Genomic DNA, 23770 nt, shown 5'->3' with positions numbered 1-23770 from the left:
ACACAATCAAGCAGCTTCAGACACATACGGCTCGAGTGGAGGAGGAGGAGGAGGAGGGATTCTGGGGGGTTTCAGTTAACTAAGAACTGAGAGCTAAGAACTGGGGATGAAACACAGCCGGAAGAGGATCTGCAGGATCTGCAGGATCTGCAAGAACTGCAGGATCTGCAGGATCTGCAGGATCTGCAGGATCTCTAGGATCTGCAAGATCTGCAGGATCTGCAGGATCTGTAGGATCTGCAGGATCTGCAGGATCTGCAGGATCTGCAAGAACTGCAGGATCTGCAGGATCTGCAGGATCTGCAGCCGGAGGAAAATCAGCAGGATCTGCAGGATCTGCAGCCGGAGGAGAATCTGCAGGATCTGCAGGATCTGCAGCCGGAGGAGAATCTGCAGGATCTGCAGGATCTGCAGGATCTGCAAGAACTGCAGGATCTGCAGGATCTGCAGCCGGAGGAAAATCTGCAGGATCTGCAAGAACTACAGGATCTGTAGGATCTGCAGCCGGAGGAGAATCTGCAGGATCTGCAGGATCTGCAGGATCTGCAAGCAGCTCCAAAGAGGGCGGAGCAACACGACCTCAGATCGACCTCAGATCAATACCACCTTCAAGTTTAGTTATTTAAGTCCAGTTTAGTTCCTCGGCCCACATGTCATTTACTTTCTGCTGTAAATATGATCAACTGTCAAAAACACATTGTTATATAATATAATAAACAGACCATAAACAGTCAGTTGGCTGAAGGATTAAAATGTCTCTCGATGCTGATGTGCCAAAAGATTGACTGAAAACCACAAAAGTTCCTCGGTGCCGCTTCCAGATGTTCAGGCCTGCATACAAACTTCAGAGAGCTCCTTTCCATTTATCTGAGCCCAGGACAGACGAGCGACCCGTTTACGGGGTCAGCCGTCCTGGAGCCCTGCAGCCCTGAACCGGAGGACCTGGTACGAGGAAGAGGGACGGGTGTTTCCTCCATAAGTTACCATCTAGTGAAAGGCTGGAAGTAACAAATCAAAACTAAACTAAACCCTCTAGAGATAAAACTAATAAACTAATACCTCTCATGTCGGTGGTACCAGGATGTTTAATGTTCAAATAAAAGAAAGGACAAATCAGGACAGATCAAGTTACTAGGAAAGGATCCTGAAGAAACTCCACGAGGTTCTGGACTAGTTCCCAAGTCCTTAATCCTACACTTTACAACAATGATATGAAAGGTCATTTTGCTGGAAGCTATTTTTAACTCTTTAAGGGTTTGTTTATCTGATAAACTTGTAAATTAAGGCCCACGAGAGCAGCATCTTCTGTAGATAGAATCTTGATTAATCCAGCGGTTTAAATCACTTTATTTGACCTTTAGGAGCCTCTGTTACCGGGGGCAACGCTGCTCCTCTGGAGGTCTCAGAGTCTCTCAGTGACTACATTCACATGCAGTCAAAATTCGGGTTATTGCTAATATTCCGGTTACTGAAACATTCATAATTAATTATTTAGGATATCTGGATCAAACCAGTAACGCGCGGAGAACGTGATGACGCAATAACCGTCATTTCCGTTCCTTCTTCCTGTATCCAAATCCAAAACAAATGCTGCTTCGCGGAACTTTTCACTCACCTTCTTTTAAATCTTCTATCCCGGTACTTTCTACCGTCTACAAATGCAGAAATGTTCATATCCTTCATTACATTTATGAAGTGATTAGTCTCCTCCTGGTCTTGGTTTCTCCGTGTTTATAAGAACTTCCTGGACTCAAAAGACCAGGATTCCTTGTGAACAGAACATGTGCAGAAAACAGATTCATGTTCCGTTTGATGGAGATATTCCGTTTGGCGTTTACATGACTGGCTCAGAAAATTAGAATATTGTGATAAAGTTCTTTATTTTCTGTAATGCAATTAAAAAAACTAAAATGTCATACATTCTGGATTCATTACAAATCAACTGAAATATTGCAAGCCTTTTATTATTTTAATATTTCTGATTATGGCTTACAGTTTAAGATTAAGATTCACAGAATATTCTAATTTTTTGAGATAGGATATTTTATCGATAGGAGAGTTTTCTTAAGCTGTAAACTATGATCAGCAATATTAAAATAATAAAAGGCTTGCAATATTTCAGTTGATTTGTAATGAATCCAGAATGGATGACATTGTTGTTTTTGTAATTGCATTACAGAAAATCACAATATTCTAATTTTCTGAGACAGTCCTGTAAATACAAATCATCTCTCTCTTGTTATGAAGTCTGAAGTTACAGAACTGTTGGTTCGGCCCAAAGAGAAACAACTTCCAGGACAAAAACCGTGACAGCTGAAAAGATGAAAAAAAAAAAAGAATTTTAAAAAGAAAAAGGGAGGGGAGGGGGGTTGCTGCCTCAGGACTCTGTCATCTCTAGGATCAGCTGATCAGTCACATGATCACGTGATGCAGCTCCATCGTCTCCACGACGTCACAGCTGATGAGCACATGGTCCAGACGGACCCGGAGCCAGAGGGGGGGCGTGATTAAACCCTGTATCTGCACGTGACTGGAGCTTTTCATAGCTCAGCATTTAGATATTTCCATGCTGACATTAAATACATGTCGTAAAAATTTAATTTAATCTGAGTGACATTCTGTGATGCGCTGGGAACCAACAGAGGTCTGACGTCACCGAGGAGACGAGGACAAACACGCAACAGTTTATTATTCCTACCAGACACAAGTTTCAGCCCGGGACCCCCCCATCAGAAAAAACTAAACACTTGCCCGTCACGTAGATTCTACTGTCAGTTATGCGTTTCATCCCAAATCATTTGGGCAAAATGCATATCAGTAAGTGTTTCTTTAAGTATTTCTGAGCCTAATAATAAAACAAATGCCTTAGGTTTTTACCAACATGGTATTAACCAATAATTTATATGCAGATAAGTTAGAAAGTAAAAAAAAACTACGTATTTCTGAGCCTAATAAGAGTTGACCATGTGATCAATACGTTTCCTGGCAGTCCTCATTTACTTTCTTTTACAAATTCCAACAAATAAGTCAGAAATATCTGAAATTCCCTCAAAGAGGATATTTAGTCAAAGTTTTCATAAAAAGGAACAAATTTGGGAGAAAGATGTTAAATCCATTTTTTATCTGGAGTCGCTTAATATATATGCAGACAAGTTAGAAAGTAAAAAAAAACAACGTATTTCTGAGCCTAATAATAATAATAAAAAAAAAGTATATATATATATAATTTTTTATATATATATATATATATATATATATATATACATATATATATATAAAAATATAAATATAAAAATAAAAAATAAATATATATATACAAATATATATATATATATATAAATATAAAAATAAAAAAATAAATATATATATACAAATATATATATATATATATGTATATATATATATATATACACCGGTATATATATATATATATATATATATATATATATATATATATATATATATATATATATACACGTATTAATAAACTAAATATATGATATATGAAAATATATATGATATATATTATATACATAAATATATATATATATATATATATATATATATATATATATATATATATATATATATATATATATATATATATATATATATATATATATATATATATATATACGTATTAATAAACTAAATATATGATATATGAAAATATATATGATATATATTATATAAATAAAAGTATTTGAGCCTGTATACTACAACAGTATAATAAAGTCCTGTAATGATGGCTTTTAGTTTTGGTTCAACCCCAAGAAACATTTCTGGAGTCCCCCCTGCCCAGAGACCGGGACCAGAGACCAGAGACCAGGACCCCCATCGGACCAGAGACCAAAGACGCGCTTCTCCTGTCAATCACAGGAATCAGCTGCTGATTCCGGATCAGCCGCAGCTTTAATAAAGTGCGTTACTTATTACTAGGATAAACTTATAAAACTTAAACAATAATCCAACAAGACTCACGAACGGAGGAGAAATAAATGAATCATTTCCAAGCAAAAGAGCCGATTAAACAGCAGATTCATCCCACAGAAGCTGAAGGTCCGACAGATCCGAGACCCGCCGGGTCTGAAGACCCGGACCTGGACCTGGACCTGGACCTGGACCCGGACCCGCGGGGACCCGCTCGGAACCATACCTGAGTGATGAAGGTCCAACTTTAAACTTTAAACCCCCAGAACTGCCAGGACCAGAACCCGAGCCGCGCTCGTCCCCGCGGAGCAGAAGTGCCGGAGACGCAGCGGGAGCGCGCAGCGGGAGCGCGCGGCCGGTGCCAGGCGCGCCCCCGCACCGTAGCACAGACCCGGCCCTTGTGTCTTTTATTACAGCAACTGTACAACTTTATTGCTGTTCGGTTTCACAATCAGCGCCGTGCACGGACGCGCCTGGCACCGCAACACCAACAAGGCGCGCGGCCGTGTGCGCGGCCCCGACACTCAAACTCTACTGCCCTTAGTTTTCAGCAACTTTATTATCTTACCTTCTTTTCTCATAATTTTATTTCATTCTATTTGTTACTTACTGTCTAATTGTGTCTTGCCGCTTTTGATGTAGATGTAAAGCACTTTGAATTACCTTGTGTTGAATTGTGCCATAAAAATAAACTTGAAACTCAGTCACCACCAGAGGCGGTCCTGGATATTTTTGCGCCCTGGGCGAACTGCCCACCCCCTGCCCCCCCTCATTTATTTATTATCTTTAATAAATAAATGAATAAGACCAATAAATGAAATACAGTGTGCATAAAAAAACTGTGTGTAAATTACACTAATCCTTCACACATTCAAATGTATAAATAATGAATAAAATAAAATGATTAAATAATGGAATAAATGGAATAAATTGTTTCAAATATTTTATCTTTATTTTTAAAGAAAAATAGCAAACAAATTTCCCCTATTGGGAATGAAGTGCAACTGAAATATACTGTAAATCCTCCTTGAGTTTAATAAAGTGACAACAATTAAAATTTTCTTGACCAAACAAAGATGACTAGACGGGCTCTGTCTGTAATGCAGCCAGCTGCAAAAAAGGAAAATCAATTTTCCTTTTTTTAACATCGATTGTGATTAATAAATCCGATTTAGATTTAAAATCGATTAATCGCACAGCCCTACATGTGGGTAGATATTATTTTTATTAATGAAATACAATTTATTTGGAAGCAGTTCCCTTTGCTTTTCCTCTCCAACCTCCTCTGTCCCCCGCAGGCCGCCGCCCTCTAGCCCCATAGAGGGCGCAAAGCGCAGACCGCCGCCGGCGATCCCATTCATTGTGTATGTGCTACGGCGGCGCAAGAGCGGACTGCTCAGCGGCACGCGAGAGGGCGCCTGCCGCGGGGTTTGCACTGCGCCTGCCTGCCTGCCTGCGTGCCCGAATTGAACATTCTTTTAATTTCACCGTTTCGCGCTGTAACGACATCTCGGTGTGTCCAATAGGAGAGAAGGTGGTGGAGGCTCTGCGCCCTACCCGGCGGTGGGCGCAGCGCAAACTGCGCTCTATGTGAAAGCAGCTTCAGAGCAAATAGTTTTTTTTGTTTTTTTGTTGTTTTTTTTACCTTGTCTGCACACATATTAATGGTTAATACCATGCTGGTAAAAACCTAAGGCATATATATGTGCATTGTTACAATATTTGATATATATACATATATATATACACATACAAACCCAGTGTTTTTTGTTTTTTTGGGGGGGGGGGGGGGTGACATCCGCTGCTAAACCAGGAAGCAAGAACACATGGAGGCACACGTCGGAAATCAGCAACAAAAACCACAAACGAAACACGAAACCGACACAGAGCCGACCAAAACACAAGCAGCAATCGTCCCAAATCTCGAGATCCAATCACAATCTGAGCTAAGCTACCGCTAACTAACCCCAAAAACTACAGCGCAAGCATGCAGGTGAACAAGCCAATGTGTATATGTCTATGTGTGTGTGTGTATATGTATATGTATGTGTGTGTATGTATATGTCTGTGTAGCTATGTGTGTGTGTGTGTGTATATGTCTGTGTGGTTATGTGTGTGTATATGTGTGTGTATGTATATGTCTGTGTAGCTATGTGTGTGTGTATATGTGTGTGTTTGTATATGTCTGTGTGGTTATGTGTGTGTATATGTGTGTGTTTGTATATGTCTGTGTGTGTGTGTGTATGTGTATGTATATGTCTTTTTTTTTTTTTTTTAGAGCGCTCGTGCGCCCCCACGTGGATTGCGCCCTGGGCAGTCGCCCATATTGCCCATAGCAAAAAAACGGCCCTGGTTACTACGATTAACTTTACACCACCTCAGCAGAGATGCAGCAGCATGATATGAAACTACTGTGGTGTTGAGTTTATCCTGCAGACGAGCTGAGCAGAAGTGCTGCGCAGACGGCGCTGTGCAAACGGCGCTGCGCAAACGGCGCTGCGCAAACGGCGCTGCGCAAACAGTGCTGCGCAGACGCGTCTGCGTGGGGAACAGCAGCTTCTTCAGATGACACCCGGTCTGATCTCGTGCCAGAGTATCGTTGCATAAGCGTCCGATCACACCTCCTGCCACTCCCCACCTATTGTCTGAAGGTCCTTGACATTCCTGCAGGACAATAAATCCTGACGTTTCCTTTTTTGGTGCGGAGCCGCCGAGGCCTCGTCAATAATTGACTCAAATCAACCGCTGGAAAGAAGAAGAAGACTTTGTACCTCTGCGTCTCCGTGGGGGGTTTGTTTAGTCGGAGGTCACGTGACATCAGCACGACTTACACTAAAAACCACGAATGTAAACATTTTCTACAACAAGAATCCTGCAATCAGAGAAGTGCAGAAGTACAAGAAGACGGCGGAACATGTTCCTGCAGGCCGTCTGGAAACACTAAACACTGCTTTTGTTTATCTGAATAAAGTCAGACGGTCTGAAACTCAGAGAAAACGGGACAGAAACTGGTTAATATGAGGAGTTATGTACCGGCAGAGATGATCTCCGGGGGGGAAACATGTCCCTGAGGCTCGTCAGTGACGGGGTTTACTTTCATTAAAGGACTGAAAGTTGTCCAGGAAATGATATTTATAATTTATGTATTTATTTATTTATTTCAAGACAGGGACATTAAAACATTAATCTTGTACAACCAAAGAATATGCAGCGTGCCAGGTTGTAGCAGATTGCTATTTTCCACCTGAAGTCCCTGGACAGGTTGATGGATGGCACAGAGGAAATTAGTGTAAGAAAAAGATAAATAAATTCATTTAAAAATGTCATTAACGTGGCTAACGTGGCTAATGTGGCGGTGTGGAGCTCAGCGTCCACTTCAATCAGACAAACACATCCTTTCAATCAGCCTAGGATGCTGCAATTCTTCAATTCATCAACAATGTATTCATTCATTCAAAACATCTATCCATTTAAACACATTTCATCCTCTTGACTGTTTTTTCTCCTTAATAAATCGAGTTAACCGACGACCTGCCGCCTCCCCGCCGCTCAAAGACGCTCAGTGTCGACTGCATGTGTTTCAGAGAGCAGCAGATATGATGACTAGTTGCCTATAAGTATTGTAATGGTGCAAAAAGTCAAACTTCAGAGGCATGTTATCATTTATCCTAACCTTTATTGGAATGTACATCCAAGTTTAGTTGCAGGAATCTGAGGGAACGGATGTAAGAACAAAACTGGACAAGAACATCTGAAACAACCACAACCAAATTCACTCTATCCGGATGGAGCAATTTAACTGGATAGTTTTTATTAAAAGGCCGAAATGAAATAGAGTAACGAGGCGGTTTTTAAAATGTAAGGAGTAAAAAGTACAGATAATTGCGTGAAAATGTAAGGAGTAAAAGTAAAAAGTCGTCTGAAAAATAATTACTCCAGTGAAGTATAGATAACCAAAATTTCTACTTAAGTAAGGTAACAAAGTATTTGTACTTTGTTACTTGGCACCTCTGGTTTTCAGCAACTTGTGCTTTTTATTATTTTACCTTCTTTACTCATAATTTTATTTCATTTTATTTGTTATTTACTGTCTAATTGTGTCTTGCCGCTTTTAATGTTGATGTAAAGCACTTTGAATTACCTTGTGTTGAATTGTGCTCTACAAATAAACTCAGTTACCACCAGAGGCGGTCATGGATATTTTTGCGCCCTGGGCGAACTGTCCACCCCCCCTCATTTATTTATTGTCTTTCATAAATACATGAATAAGACCAATAAATGAAATACAGTGTGCATTAAAAAAACTGTGTGTAAATTACACACAAAGACGCTCAGTGTCGACTGCAAATGGAAAATAAGTGGAAATAAGTCGATGGCCAAACGTCAGCCGTGAGTATTTAAAGCAGATGAATGTGTGATTTGGACTGGGCTTTAATCAGTTATTTGTTTTATTTTATTCTTGTGTGAAAGTGTTTTGTGTACTATAGTTTTTATCTGTTAGTTTTTCAGCTACTGACTGATGTCACTTGTTGTAATGTTGTTGTTATATAACAGTGACTAATACAGATCTAATCTAATCCAACGCAGCTGTTAGGAAGCAGTTTTGTAGGATTTTTTTGTGTTGATGAAACCAGGACCGGTTCAGAGAGAAGTATCAGTATCTGGTCCCGGGGGAAGTCCTAACCGCTGCCGTTGCCGCGTGGCGACTGAGCGAACGGCGTGCAGCCGGTTCTCAGATCCACTTCTGATAAAAGGAAAGTTATCGGGGAGGAAACTGCCGTGATGACAGAGGAACGGGCGAGCCATGTACGAGGCCGCGACGCTAATCACTGAGCTTAAACTAACGTTGAAATATGTGCTGGTGGATCTAATAATAACCCGTCCTTGGTTACATCCCATAACTGTTCCTGCGAGCTATGAGAGGCCTCAGATCAGCCGGGTTTGAACCCTCAACCGCCTCGACAGAGACGCTGCAGCAGAGAGAGGAGTTGGACCGCCGGAGCCAACGAGACAGAGACGTCATCAGCAGCAGAGCTGCAGCTAATATTTTGGTGATCGATTATTCTATGAAATATTCCATCGATTAATCGGATAAAACTTACTTTTGCTTTATTAAAGCCCAATTATAAATATACAATAGAAAACAAGACATATTACTTGATTAAAAACAACCAATTTGTTTCTTTTATGAGAATAATTGACTTAAGTTTCATATTATGCAAACTAGTAAACTGTTACTAACACTACCAGACAGTGTGCAGAAGTTTTTCATAGCATCTGAGAGTAAATATGAGTTAAGAGATGGATGCAGATTTTTGTTACCAAAAGTGATAAAAGAAGTTAAAAGAAGATGTATTTCTTTTAAAGGGGTCCAACCGTGGAATAGTGTTGGGAATAGTACTTCCTTTGTTATGTTCAAACAATCATTATGTGCGTTTATATTTGGGAGTTATGGCTGTAATCGAAAAAAGGGGAAAAGAGATATGTATGTGTATGCGGGGCCGCCACAAGGGATGTGCGAACCGTGCGACCGCACGGGGCCTCGCACCCCAAGGGGCCTCGCGCTATGGGCCGTTTTTTTTTTTTTTCCGTTTTTTCCCTTCAGGGGATGAAAAAAGATGAAAACTAAAGAAAATGGAAGAGTTTAATGCCTCTCTGAAAGGCTCGTTTGATAAAGTTGTTACAAAAATCACCGATCCGCCCGGGTCTCAGCCGTGGGGCCCCGCGTAGAGGCAAGCCAAATGATGATGAGGCTGGGGAAGGTATCCAGTATTTTGCTAATTGGAGAGTTAAAATTGCGCATATAGACACCCGATCCGAAAAACCCAAAACTTTCAGGCGAGGCCCCCCCCCCCCCGGCCATTTCGCACAGGGCCTCGCAAATCTCCCAGACGGCTCTGTGTGTATGTACATGCATCTATGTGTGTACTTGTATGTATGCAAGTGTATGTACAGTATATGTATATATTATATGTTTTTTTTTTTTTTTTTTCCACACTTGACATCATGTATTCTGTAGCTTAAGTTAAGTATAGTAGCATTAATAAGCTCTGCTTCTGCCTGAGCCTTTTTCAGTCAAATTGTAAAACTTGTCTCTTCCTTGTTGCATTGAAAGGTATATATGACTGAAATAAACTTAAACTAAAACTAAAAAACTAAAAACTTCCTGCCCTCTCCTTGTTTTTGCCGCAGCAGAGCGAGAGGATGATGATGATGCTGCTTATCGGTCGTCTGTCGTGTCACAGCAGCGTGTCATGCTACTCTACCAGCTTGATACTGAACACGTTTGTGGCCGATGATAACGACCTTTATCAGGGCGAAGGTCGCCCGAGACAACGCCACTCTGCGTTGGCGGCGAGGCCAATACTACAGCAGGCTCAAAGGTCGCAGGAGACATCCATTAAACGTTTACGGGAGGGAATCAGTCACTATCTGATATCAGAAGTTTCTCAAGATTAACTAGATTGATCTGGAATCAATAGGAATTCCTATTGATTCTGGCCGGAGTAAACCTGAGCTGGTTTCCTTGGAAACGGGGCTCTTCTCCCTCGTCAGCAGACTGGACGGACAACGGTGGCGTGTAAACGGCGTATAACCTTTATAAGCACAGCCACACCTGTGGGTGGGTGGTGTGTTTACAGTCCCCGTTAAAAGCAGCAGTAACGAGCGGCAGCTGCACCTGTCGGGCCGGTGGAGGGAGTGGTTGCTGGCTCAACGCCAGCGCCAGAGATCAGCTGATACAGACAACTTTCTCCCTCTCTCCGCCTCATTTGCCTGAGCGGTGGAAAGCGGAGACAAAGATACTCTATACAGAAGATCAAGCATTACCGTTCCTGCCAATGGTATGAAATGGTCTACACTTCCTGTCTCCTAAGTGGGCGTGGCCGTCCCTCTCCCCACATCGTTTTGGAAGTGTTGTGAACGAGATACAGTACAACTTTAATATTTGTGCCTTATTTTGCCGCTCGTTTTTTTTTTATCTGCTACTTTAATGTCTATCAACCCAGTACAAGATCATCAGATCAGTCTAAAGCCTGAATTATGGTTCTGCGTTAAATCGACGTACCGTAGGGTACGGCGTACCCTACGCCGTAGGCTCTGCGTTGGTGTAACGCGGAACCATAAATCAGCCTTTATACTCTTTTTTTCCCTTCCAAAAAGACTTCAATAATAACAATAACAGTATTATTAAGCAAAGAAGCAAGTTTTATTTTAATTTTAAATTTCAGTTTATTCGATGGGAAAACGACTTTGGCAGTTCTGCAGTGACCGACGACTCTGAGCAGAGCTATGTATTATTATTATATTATATTATATTATATTATTAGCTATGAGAGCCAAATCTGGCGAGAGTGTGTTGCTCAGACAGAGACAGGTCTCAAACAAAGTTCATTTTCTCCTAATCTGTCGGTCTGAAAATTGCCATTTTGGTGTCAGAATGTTCAGAAGGTTTGTGGCTTTTGAAAAATGGGTCCCATATTTACTTAGGTTACTATGGGCGAAGGAATTGGTAATAATCTGTGCTCACGTTCACTTTTCCATAAGACTCAGTAGACTCAGGACCTGCTGTTGGGGAGTGGGGAAACCCACGTGACACAGATACAGGAAACCGAACGTAGTGGGGGGTAGAGTTTATAAAACGTCTCTGGCAGAGATAAGCTGCCGTAACGCCATTGGCTGGTCTGAGATCCTCTGCTCGGGTTTCATCACCCGCCGTGAGTCAGAGTGGGCGTGGCTTAAGGTTAATGTACAGATCCCTTTATGGCGCTTTTCCACTAGAACCTACTCGGCTCCTCCACTCGGTTTGGATCTTTCCCACTAGGGGTCTAACGTGCCAAGTAGATACTTTTTCTGTAACTACTCTGCCGAGTTTCTAAGCGGCTGAGTCGGGTTGTGATGTCATCACACTACAGGCCCCCGATTGGTTGGGGTCAGACGTCTGAGGCCCCGTTTACACGTAGCAAAAACGGTGGTGTTTTCATGCGTTTTGGCTGTTCGTTTACACAAAAACAAAGCTCAAAGTGATCCAGCTGATCCAAAATGCAGCAGCACGAATACTGACAGGAATCAGCAGGAGAGACCACGTCTCTCCAGTGTTAGCGTCGCTCCATTGGCTACCTGTAAAATTCAGAATCCAATTAAAAATGTTATTACTTGCGTATAAAGCCCAAAACGGCTTAGCTCCGCAGTATTTACAAGACCTGATAGTGCCCTATGTTCCTGGCAGAGCTCTCCGTTCTCGGACTGCAGGTTTACTCGTAGTTCCTAGAGTATCTAAATGTAGACTCTCGTTCATCTTGGAAGTAACTGGAAGTTACTCGTGTCATTTGTTGATGTTTTTTCCAGGATTCTGATTGGCTAGCATGACTTTATCTTCTCGTTACACTGCCCCCTGTAGGTTTGGCTGCTCATAGCACCTTAACAGCTATATATGCAGGTTCGTGTAAATGATGGTATTTTTCAAAACGTAGAGGGGGAAATATCCGTTTTTGTAAATACCCGGCTATGTGGAAACGTGGCCTGAGTCAGGATGTGACATCAGTGAAAAGCGACTTCTTGTTCATTTGATTCCAGCAGCAACGTCAGAAGTCTGTTTGGTGATCCAACTCTGAGGTGCAGATGTTCATAAACCTGGTGCTGAGGAGAGAATTAAAAAGATCTAGACGGAGATAAGGAACGACCAGATCTACCAGGAGCTCTGTCACTTCATAGCTGCTCAGATACCAATGCACTTTTCAGCAGCAGAGACAAACTAAAAACATTAAAAAGCTTGTCTCTCTCTCATTTTTTTTAACTTGATATGGAACACAAGCCAGAGATCCAGCAGCACATCTATCATCTCCTCCAGGTTCTACATCTTTAGTGTTGTTGTCTTCTTCGTTTAGATACACAATCAAATACGTCACAGCAGCTTCTCCAACCTCCTACTTCTGCTCCAGGTGCTGATTGTAGTGGAAAAGAAACCAGGCCGAGTTGAGATGAGTAGGTACTAGTGGAAGGAACCCAATCCTGCATCCGAGGGAGAGAAACCCCCTCCAATAATATCACACACGAGCGGAGGAATCACATGCAGGTGGAGAATGTCCTGACTGGAGACCAGACTATTAAAAGATCCACCGCTGAGTCCTGACGCTATTTACAGTCAAGAGTGACCGCAGGAGCTAAAGAGAAGACGGGGGGAGATTCAAACCCTCGAACCCACAAACTCCTCGTACCGTAGTTAAACTATGATCCACCTGATACTCCAACTCCTCGTACCGTAGTTAAACTCCAACTCCTCGTACCGTAGTTAAACTCCAACTCCTCGTACCGTAGTTAAACTACAACTCCTCATACCGTAGTTAAACTACAACTCCTCATACCGTAGTTAAACTACAACTCCTCATACCGTAGTTAAACTCCAATTCCTCATACGTAGTTAAACTCCAACTCCTCATACGTAGTTAAACTCCAACTCCTCGTGCCGTAGTTAAACCAAAGATCCTCTATACAGAAGATAACGCATTACCGTTACTGCCAATGGTATGAAATGGTTTACACTTCCTGTCTCCTAAGTGGGCGTGGCCGCCCCTCTGACCTCACTTCCTGTCTCCTAAGTGGGCGTGGCCGCCCCTCTGACCTCACTTCCTGTCTCCTAAGTGGGCGTGGCCGCCCCTGTGACCTCACTTCCTGTCTCCTAAGTGGGCGTGGTCGCCCCTGTGACCTCACTTCCTGTCTCCTAAGTGGGCGTGGCCGCCCCTCTCCCCACATCGTTTTGGAACATACAACACTAGATACAGTACAACTTTCTTCCAAAAAGACTTAAATAATAAAAATAACAGTATTATTAAGCAAAGAAGCAAGTTTTATTTTAGTTTTAAACTTCATTTTATCCGATGGGAAAACGATGAGAGCCAAATCTGGCGAGAGTGTGTTGCTCAGACAGAGACAGGTCTCAAACAAAGTTCATTTTCTCCTAATCTGTCGGTCTGAAAATTGCCATTTTGGTGTCAGAATGTCCAGAAGGTTTGTGGCTTTTGAAAAATGGGTCCCATATTTACTTAGGTTTGTTTATTTAAAATGGATCCCCATTAGTCTTCGCCATGGGAAGACTATTCTTCCTGGGGTCCACACATAGACATACAAAAGATAATATAAAAGATGATAATATAATAACATGACAATAAAGATGACAATAATCCAACTCAAAAAGGGTGAAAAATCTTCACCACAATTCCTGAAATAATAAATTGAACCAAAAATAAAAGATTAAGTAACCAACCATCCACATCCTAAGTAGCATTATTTGCTATTATCACCAGATCTGTTCTGCTTATAAACAAGAAAGTTTACACCGACTTTATAATATACTCATCCCTCTATTTATAGAAGTATAAATATATATATTACATATCATAATATACTCATACATTATAATATACTCATACTTCTAAACTATAGATACACTCATAGCCTACTAGGTTACTATGGGGCGAAGGAATTGGTAATAATAAATTGGTAATAATCTGTGCTCACGTTCACTTTTCCCATAGGACTCAATAGACTCAGGAGCTGCTGTTAGTCTCCTAAAGGGGCGAAACCCACGTGACACAGATACAGGAAACACAACCGTAGTGGGGGGTAGAGTTTATAAAACGTCTCTGGTTAAACTAAAACTCCTCGTACCGTAGTTAAACTACAATCCACCTGAGGGAGAGTCAGAGTCAGAAGGAAGTGTCTGTCACCGGGACGGGCCCTGGAGGTTTTATCTCTGTGTTTATGAGTCTGAATCAGGTGCTGAGTGGCTGATACTGAAGCAGACTCACCTGCAGCAGACGCACCTGCAGCAGACTCACCTGCAGCAGACTCACCTGCAGCAGACTCACCTGCAGCAGACTCACCTGCAGCAGACTCACCTGCAGCAGACACACCTGCAGCAGACACACCTGCAGCAGACTCACCTGCAGCAGACTCACCTGCCGCAGACTCACCTGCAGCAGAATTACCTGCAGCAGACTCACCTGCAGCAGACTCACCTGCAGCAGAATCACCTGCAGCAGACTCACCTGCCGCAGACTCACCTGCAGCAGAATCCCCTGCAGCAGACTCACCTGCAGCAGACTCAGCTGCAGCAGACTCACCTGCAGCAGACTCACCTGCAGCAGACTCACCTGCAGCGACTCACCTGTCGCGTGGGGGGTGTAACAGGTACAGCTACACCTGTTTATGAAGAGTTTAAACTCGTTCATACTGATGTGGTTCTGTGGTTCAGGTCACAGCAGAACCGTAACCGCTCCACTTTTTTCCAGAATGCTGATATAATTTATTTCAGAAACATTGTGTGGGTCAGAATTACCAAACAGATCCAGGGCAGCAAACAGAAGCTGCCAGAGGTGTTTATATCTGCTGTTAGGACACTAACCTGGTACATTATAAAAATTATAACAATATGAAGCTTATTTTTGCACATTTTCTTTTTTTTTTTTAACCGCTCCACCTGACGTGCACAAACCTCACCTGCCCACGAGCAAACAGGTTGTTCAGCATGCCGGGACACAAACGCTGGCTCAACCCGACTCAAACGGGCTTTTCTCCTCTAAAAACATCCCAAACGGCTCGTCCTCGCTCACTCTTCACGGGGTTTTCCCTCCAAACCACATCAAACATGAACCTCAGCAGACGGAACCAACGCTCTGGTCCTGATGCGCCGCCGTCGAGCTACGCCAGGCTACGACAACAAACCGGGTCCTTACGTGTAACAACAGACAGTCTTATTTGAAAGAATATATATTCTAGGGATGGGCGGTATGGACTAAAAAAATTATCACGATAATTTCTGGCATTTATCCCGATAACAATACAAATGACGATAAAAAAAATACCAATTCAACTCCACCTTTTTAACTATAAATCTATCACCACATTCAGTCTTTGGAGCCAAAACACTGCTCTAAAAGATACTAAATACTACTAAACTACACCAATTAAATTGAATTAATAAAATCTTTCTTTCTTCCTTGCTCATTTCTTTCTTTCTTTCTTTCTTTCTTTCTTTCTTTCTTTCTTTCTTTCTTTCTTTCTTTCTTTCTTTCTTTCTTTCTTTCTTTCTTTCTTTCTTTCTTTCTTTCTTTCTTTCTTTCTTTCTGGCTCATTTCCTTCCTTCCTTCCTTCCTTCCTTCCTTCCTTCCTTCCTTCCTTCCTTCCTTCCTTCCTTCCTTCCTTCCTTCCTTCCTTCCTTCCTTCCTTCCTTCCATCCTTCCTTCCATCCTCAACGTCATCAACGAGAATTTATCGTTTTTACCGTGAGATACAAATTCTTACCGTGGAGAATTTTTTTAACGGTTTATCGTGAACGGTAAAATATCACCCATTCCTAATGGGGATCCGAGTAAATAAACAAATAGACAAACTGCTGAAGGGAGAGGGAGGTTTCACCGAGGCGGGGAGGACGGCGGCGGGCAGATGTGTATAATCCAGGTGCCATAAAGTAAAAATCCAGTCCAGCAGTCGTTCCAGCCAAATACTAAACCAGCTCCTCTGCAGGTAAATAAAAGTACAGGCTGATCCAGAAACATGGCAGCGTTTCATGGCAAAAGTATTCACATTCATTACTCAGGTAGAAGTATAGATACTAGAGTTTAAAAATACTCCTGTAGAAGTTGAAGTATCAACTCAAGTTTTTTACTCAAGTAAAAGTATAAAAGTACTGGTTTCCAAACTACTTAAAGTATAAAAGTAAAAGTAATGTAAGGGGGAAAAAAGCCATTAAGGACAAGAGCCATTGAAAATGAATGCGTCTTAGTATAATGTAAATATATTAAAGAAGCATATATGTGTACTATTGAGCATTAACATGTGTTTCAGAGAGCAGGAGATATGATGACTAGTTGCCTATAAGTATTGTAATGGTGCAAAAAGTCAAACTTCAGAGGCATGTTATCATTTATCCTAACCTTTATTGGAATGTACATCCAAGTTTAGTTGCAGGAATCTGAGGGAACGGATGTAAGAACAAAACTGGACAAGAACATCTGAAACAACCACAACCAAATTCACTCTATCCGGATGGAGCAATTTAACTGGATAGTTTTTATTTAAAGGCCCAAATGAAATAGAGTAACGAGGCTGTTTTTAAAATGTAAGGAGTAAAAAGTACAGATAATTGTGTGAAAATGTAAGGAGTAAAAGTAAAAAGTCGTCTGAAAAATAATTACTCCAGTGAAGTATAGATAACCAAAATTACTACTTAAGTAAGGTAACAAAGTATTTGTACTTGGTTACTTGACACCTCTGGTTCTCTAACAAGAACTCACCTGACTGTGACTCTGGTGCTCAAATCCTGCAGGTCTCCGGGGTGGAAGAGCTGCGCCTCCTTCAGTCCCAGCGTCCCGCAGGCCCGGAGGAAGACGTTGAGGTTGTCCTGAGACGAGAGATCAGAGCCGGGATGAGCAGGAATAATCACCAGAAATAATCACCGGAGCTGCAGATCTGCAGAGACGCGACTCACGACTGATCAAACGCTTCCAAAGTTCATGTCAGCCGGAGCCGAGAGGGCGGGGAGGAGCAGGAGTGCAGCGAATGAGGACACACACGCACACACACACACACACACACACACACACACACACACACAGTGACAGCAGCGAGTGACAGCATGAGTGGGCGGGGCCAAGCAGGAAAGGATGACATCACAGCCGGCTGCAGTTCCACCCGACCGGCCGGGCGAGTGCAGGAGTGACGCCTGACCTGGATCTGGCGTCACGCCCTGAAACCGTCCCCCCCTCCCTCCCTCGTAGATGCCCCCACTCCCCCCCCGAACACCTGAGGAATCTGCCAGGGCGGCGGCGTGTTGTGGAGACGCCTGGTTGCCGGGGAAACGTGGAAACACGGGCGGGGGTGACGGCAGCGCTGAGGTATGTCCCCGGGGCGAAGGGAAGGGAACGAGGGAACGAGGGAGCGGCGACTCCTGCTGCAGATGTTGCGACGGGACGGGCCCAGAAACCAGTACCTCATCTAAAAACATCCTCGTAATGACGGGGTTGCTCGCTCTGTACTTACGGAGGAAACCTGCTCATTAGCAGGAGAGGAGAGGGTTGACCTCCAGATACCCAGAACCGCTGGGCTCGGCCCACAAATACCCCCCCGTACGAGGCCCGGGGGGGCCGAGGCCTCGGGCCGCCGGCCCGACATCAGCCAGGAAACCTTCCCCACCGCATCAATCAATTACTGCTTCTGGGTAATAACATTTCTCTGATCTCCAGATCTGAACTCGTGACGGTTCATCTGTCCTCAGGCCGGGCCGATCACATGCACGACCCCCGACTTTATTTCTTTATTTCATTCATTAAAAGAAAAAATGGTTCAATATCATTACAACCAATCTCTTTCCTTGAATGACACGTAACAGAAAGAACACTAAGCTTATTTTATCTGTCCCTTTTTCCTAAGAAATCAAATTTCAATTAATGTAATAATAAAATGAACAAAAACAAATGACCCAACCTTCAACCAGTCCCAACATTCACCTTCAACCAGTCTCAGTCTCCTCAGAATCACAGAATAGAGCCAGAAAGCTGGACTTTAAACTCTAAACCTTATTTTATTTGTAACTTTAAACTTCCGTTTGAAGACGATGATCATGAAACCTCTTCACCGCGAAGTGGAAACGGATCTGGAAGTTATTAAAGATGGTAAAAACCTTCAGGAAAAAGCTGCAAGATCAAAATATCTGCATATCCTGCAACACAGAAACACTCTGTTACATGTGCAGAAGTCTAAACAGGACAACTGGGGGGGGGGGGTTATTATGGGCTGTTATTATGGGCTGTTATTATGGTCTGCTGCTGCATTTCAGGAAGATTCTGTGGCCACAGATTGTAAACAAGAATATATTTGGGAATTCACACACGTGCGAGTTTCCCCGGACATGTGCATTGACTGATGCTCGTCCACATGCTGACAGACCTTACTATCATGGTAAATAATGTAATTTCAATCTTTAATATTTAAAATCCAGGTTTCATCTCCAGATTCAGTCCAATTTAAATCAGTAACATTTCCTCTTCCTTCCTTTTCTGAGGTGGAGGGGGGTGTTGGAGCTGGTTATTCTGCTAGATACTTTGGGACTAGTTAGTAGTCATGTCAATCCTTAAAAGCACTGGAGTCAATCCTCCAATAGTGTAGAAATAGCGGTAGTGCAGTCGCCACACAGATCTGATCTCAGCTGATGGATGGAAACATTTATAGTGAGTTCAACATCATCATCCACTTCTCTGTGTTATTGAGCTGCAGTTGAAAACAAGCTCATATGGAAACTAGAACCAGGATGATGGAATACAATCACACAGGATCAGCTACCTCATCATACTGTGCAATATTCTCTCATTCATTCATTTTCATGGTGTATAGATATTTATATTTCCTGTTTGTTATTTTGTTTTTTACATAACCTTTACATGTGTGCACTTTTATGGAGATGCTGCCTAATAGGGCTGGGCGATATATCGAGATTTTAATATATATCGATATATTTTCAAACGCGATATGGTACGAGACAATATCGTTTATATCGATTATTAAAAAAAAATAATAATAATAATGATTTTGATATAGCCTATTTTGTGACAAATTGGCTTGAATGTTTTATTTGAGATTTGCACAAATGTTTTGTTATTTGCACAACTGTCAACCTCAGTGGAAAAGTCTGCCTGTTACTGTCTACATTGTATTAATTGCACAGTGTATTTTAATTTAATTGTTATGCAGGAAAGGGATATTTGTTTTATTCTATATATGCAGGCAGTTTATTTTTATTTCATTTGTTTTATACATTGTGATATTGTGCAGACCTCTGTTAATAAAGGAACCTGTGTGACATTTGGCACGAGGCTTTGTATTAAAACTGACTGTTTTTTTAAGGGTTTGCCTCAGAAAAAATGAAGCTAACAGAGATGCTAACAGAGATGCTAACAGAGATGCTAACAGAGATGCTATGCTATAATGCTTTGGGGGAAACCCCAATTATGGCACAGAAAAAATATCGATATATATCGAGTATCACCATTTAGCTAGAAAATATCGAGATATGACTTTTGGTCCATATCGCCCATAGGTGTCCATAATAACAATAAAGGCTTTCTATTCTATTCTATTCTATTCTATTCTATTCTATTCTATTCTATTCTATTCGATCAGGAAATAATACGTTTGGTCTCAGTCTGGAGCTGAACTAGTCCTGGTCTTGATACTCTCTGGTCCTGGTATCGGTTTAGGCGGTCTTGACTACAAGTCCAGTACCAGCCGCCTCCAGGGAAATAAAGGATTAACCAAACAACATTTTGGTGTATCTGGAAACAAACTCTCGCAAAGTGGATGTTCATGACTGTAACTGAAGATGAAGGATAAACAGAAAGATGGGAGGAAAACCAGACTGATATTAACGCTGATGAGGATCTTTGTGGTATTTAAGAGGCTCCTAAAGCTCATTAATGTCCCGAACGGCGGTTTTTCCTGCAGAGGGATCAGAACCGTTACAGTCGGGACACGAGGAGGTAAAGGAATGTTCTGCTGACTTGTGCCTGAACATAATCCTGTTAAATATGCTGTACCCATCCAGCAGCCTCTAATCCCCCCACGCAGACCCAGGACCCCCCTTAAGCTCTTCACACCGACACAGATTTACCTCTCAGGGCGTCTGATACCTAGGGCTGCCACCTTTCACAAATAGAAATAAGGGACGCCCCGATTTCAGCAGAGCAGGCGCCAAAAAGAGGGACATCCCCAAAACTTCTAAAATGCATAGAAATGTATTTATTTTATATGAAAAAACAAAATGCTTTGGTTTAAAGTTGAAAGTGCTTTAATAGCATTGCACTTGCATGACTGTACAGACAGACAAGCATACTAGCAACTGAAATAGCCTCCTATGCTACGTTTGTGCACATCAGCCAAGATGTATAATATAGCCTACAGGTGAAGAATATGGTGTAAAAGTTAATTTATTTCAATAATTCAACTAGAATATGGTGTAAAAGTTAACTTATTTCAGGAATTCAACTAGAATATGGTGTAAAAGTTAATTTATTTCAATAATTCAACTAGAATATGATGTAAAAGTTAATTTATTTCAATAATTCAACTAGAATATGATGTAAAAGTTAATTTATTTCAATAATTCAACTAGAACATGGTGTAAAAGTTAATTTATTTGAATAATTCAACTTAAAAGGTGAAACTAATATATTACATAGTCTCATTACATGCAAAGAAAGATATTTTAAGCCTTTTTTTGTTATAATTATTTATGATTGAATTGTTTATAGATTTCATAAAATATTCACATTTTTTAGGAAATTTTTTATTTTGGGTTTTCATAAACTGTGAGCCATAATCATCAAAATTATAACAAATAAAGGCTTGAAATATCTCACTTTTCATGTAGTGGGAAATAATATATTTGTTTCACCTTTAGTTGAATTTACTGAAACGAATGGTTTTGCAACATGTGTTGCTGTCTTTAATATACCCTGTCCTTTATTTTGTTCATTACACTGCAAAAGCTCAAAATCTTACCAGGAATATTTGTCTTATTTCTAGTTAAAATGTCTCATCTTTAGTCAAAAAAATCTCATTACACTTAAAACAAGAGTCATTACCAGAAAAATAACTTGTTATTTGACAATTTTCACCTGTTTCAAGTACATTTTCACTTGAAATAAGTAGAAAAATCTGCCAGTGGGACAAGATTTATCTTCTCATTACAAGCAAAAAAATCTTGTTCCACTGGCAGATTTTTCTACTTATTTCAAGTGAAAATCTACTTGAAACAGGTGAAAATTGTTGTTTTTTCCAGTGATGAGTCTTGTTTTAAAGGAGCATGGGGCTCCTTTTAAGAAATGAGACTCTCTAGCGCCACCCTTCACCACGACGGCCGTTGGGGGTACTGCAGCCAACAGTGAAGCCGGCACGGGAGAACGGGGAGAACGTGCATGCAGCGTCATGTGACGTCACATCCGCAGGACAGCGCGGGAAATTCGGGACCGAATTGCAGCACATTTTGCAGCACACAGCCTGTTCAAGGCAACGGAGAGATACACTAGAGGGCTCATTCTTTTTGGTTTGGAACGCTTCATCTGACATTATTACTAGAAAACTTAAAACGTATACAAATTTTTTTCATAAATCCTGCCTCAATCCTGCCTCATGCTCCTAATAGTGTAATGAGATTTTTTGACTAAAAATTTGACATTTTAACTAGAAATTAAAGCTGCAAGCAGCGATGAACGGGCCCTCGCACTCACGGCCACCGCCCCCATAAGCATATCAGAAATAACAGCACCCACGACTTCCTATGTCAAACCATTCAAAAGATATAGCAGAAAAAAGGGACAACCAATCAGAAGAAGGGGCGGGGCTAATTCAGGCCAATGAAGGTCAAGGACTCCATACAGAATCTGATGACACCACCCACGACTCTCTATGTCAAACCATTCCAAAGTTATAGCAGAAAATCGGGACAACCAATCAGAAGATGGGGCGGGGCTAATTAAGGCCAACGAAGCTTAAGAACTCAGTACAAAGTCCCACGACACCACCCACGACTTCCTACGTCAAACCATTAAAAAGTTATAGCAGAAAAAAGGGACAACCAATCAGAAGAAGAGGCGGGGCTAATTCTGGCCAATGAAGGTCAAGGACTCCATAAAGAATCTGATGACACCACCCACGACTCTCTATGTCAAACCATTCCAATGTTATAGCAGGAAATCGGGACAACCAATCAGAAGAAGGGGCGGGGCTAATTAAGGCCAACGAAGCTTAAGGACTCATTACAGAGTCCCATGACACCACCCACGACTTCCTATGTCAAACCATTCAAAAGTTATGGCAGATAAAAGTATTCTAGGGGGCGCTGTTGAGCCGTTAGGCCACGCCCATTAATGCAAACCATGAAATATCAAATTTATCGCCAAGTCTGGCTTGCATGCAAAATTTGGTGACTTTTGGAGAACTATCAAATATGGACCAATCACATGAAGGGGGGGCGCGCCTTTTGGCGTCTAGCGTCGCCACGGTAATACTTTTGAAAGAGAAAAGTAATGCGTGGTGTCGCAGGATGTAGACGCACATTTTGATGTATAACACACCTGGGTGCACGTTACGGTTCGGGCTGAATTAACTGCCGAAGGAATGGCATAAATTTCGCCAAAATGACACAATTTATTCAAAATGGCCGACTTCCTGTTCGATTTCGGCCATGGCGCCAAGAGACTTTTCTTTTAGTTGTGACATGATACAGGTGTGTAGCGATTTTCGTGCATGTACGTCAAACCGTATTGTGGGGCTTGAGGCACAAAGTTTTCTAGGGGGCGCTGTTGAGCCATTTTGCCACGCCCATTAATGCAAACCATGAAAGATCAAATTTATCGCCAGGCCTGGCTTGCATGCCAAATTTGGTGCCTTTTGGGGAACTATCAAATATGGACCAATCAGATGAAGGGGGGGTCCGCTTGTTGGCATCTAGCGTCGCCACGGTAACACTTTTGAAAGAGAAAAGTAATGCGTGTAGTCGCAGGATGGAGACGCACATTTTGATGTATAACACATCTGGGTTCACGATACGGTTCGGGCTGAATTAACTCTCGAAGGAATGGCATATATTGCTCCAAAATTACGCAATTAATTCAGAATGTTCAAAATGGCCGACTTCCTGTTCGGTTTCGGCCATGGCGCCAAGAGACTTTTCTTTTAGTTGCGACATGATACAGGAGTGTACCAATTTTCGTTCATGTACGTCAAACCGTATTATGGGGCTTGAGGCGCAAAGTTTTTTCTGTCTGAACCAACCAGATGAAGGGTGGCC

The 23770-nt window shown here is 41.8% G+C and overlaps 1 protein-coding gene across 7 annotated transcripts in view; it reads right to left on the bottom strand.

Moving 5' to 3' along the window:
• lmo7a (LIM domain 7a) overlaps positions 1-23770 on the bottom strand; it is a 133036-nt gene that overhangs the window by 56024 nt on the left and 53242 nt on the right. For all 7 annotated transcript variants that reach the window (XM_061724202.1, XM_061724196.1, XM_061724198.1 and 4 more), the window contains exon 4: positions 17223-17329. In XM_061724202.1, coding sequence (XP_061580186.1) covers positions 17223-17329 — 107 coding nt within the window. The remainder of the gene's footprint in view (positions 1-17222; positions 17330-23770) is intronic.

Source organism: Cololabis saira, chromosome 6 (assembly GCF_033807715.1).
Source record: "Cololabis saira isolate AMF1-May2022 chromosome 6, fColSai1.1, whole genome shotgun sequence".
Lineage (NCBI taxonomy): Eukaryota > Metazoa > Chordata > Actinopteri > Beloniformes > Belonidae > Cololabis > Cololabis saira.
The sequence above is the reverse complement of the archived record's forward strand: the minus strand, read 5'-3'. Positions and strand labels throughout refer to the sequence as shown.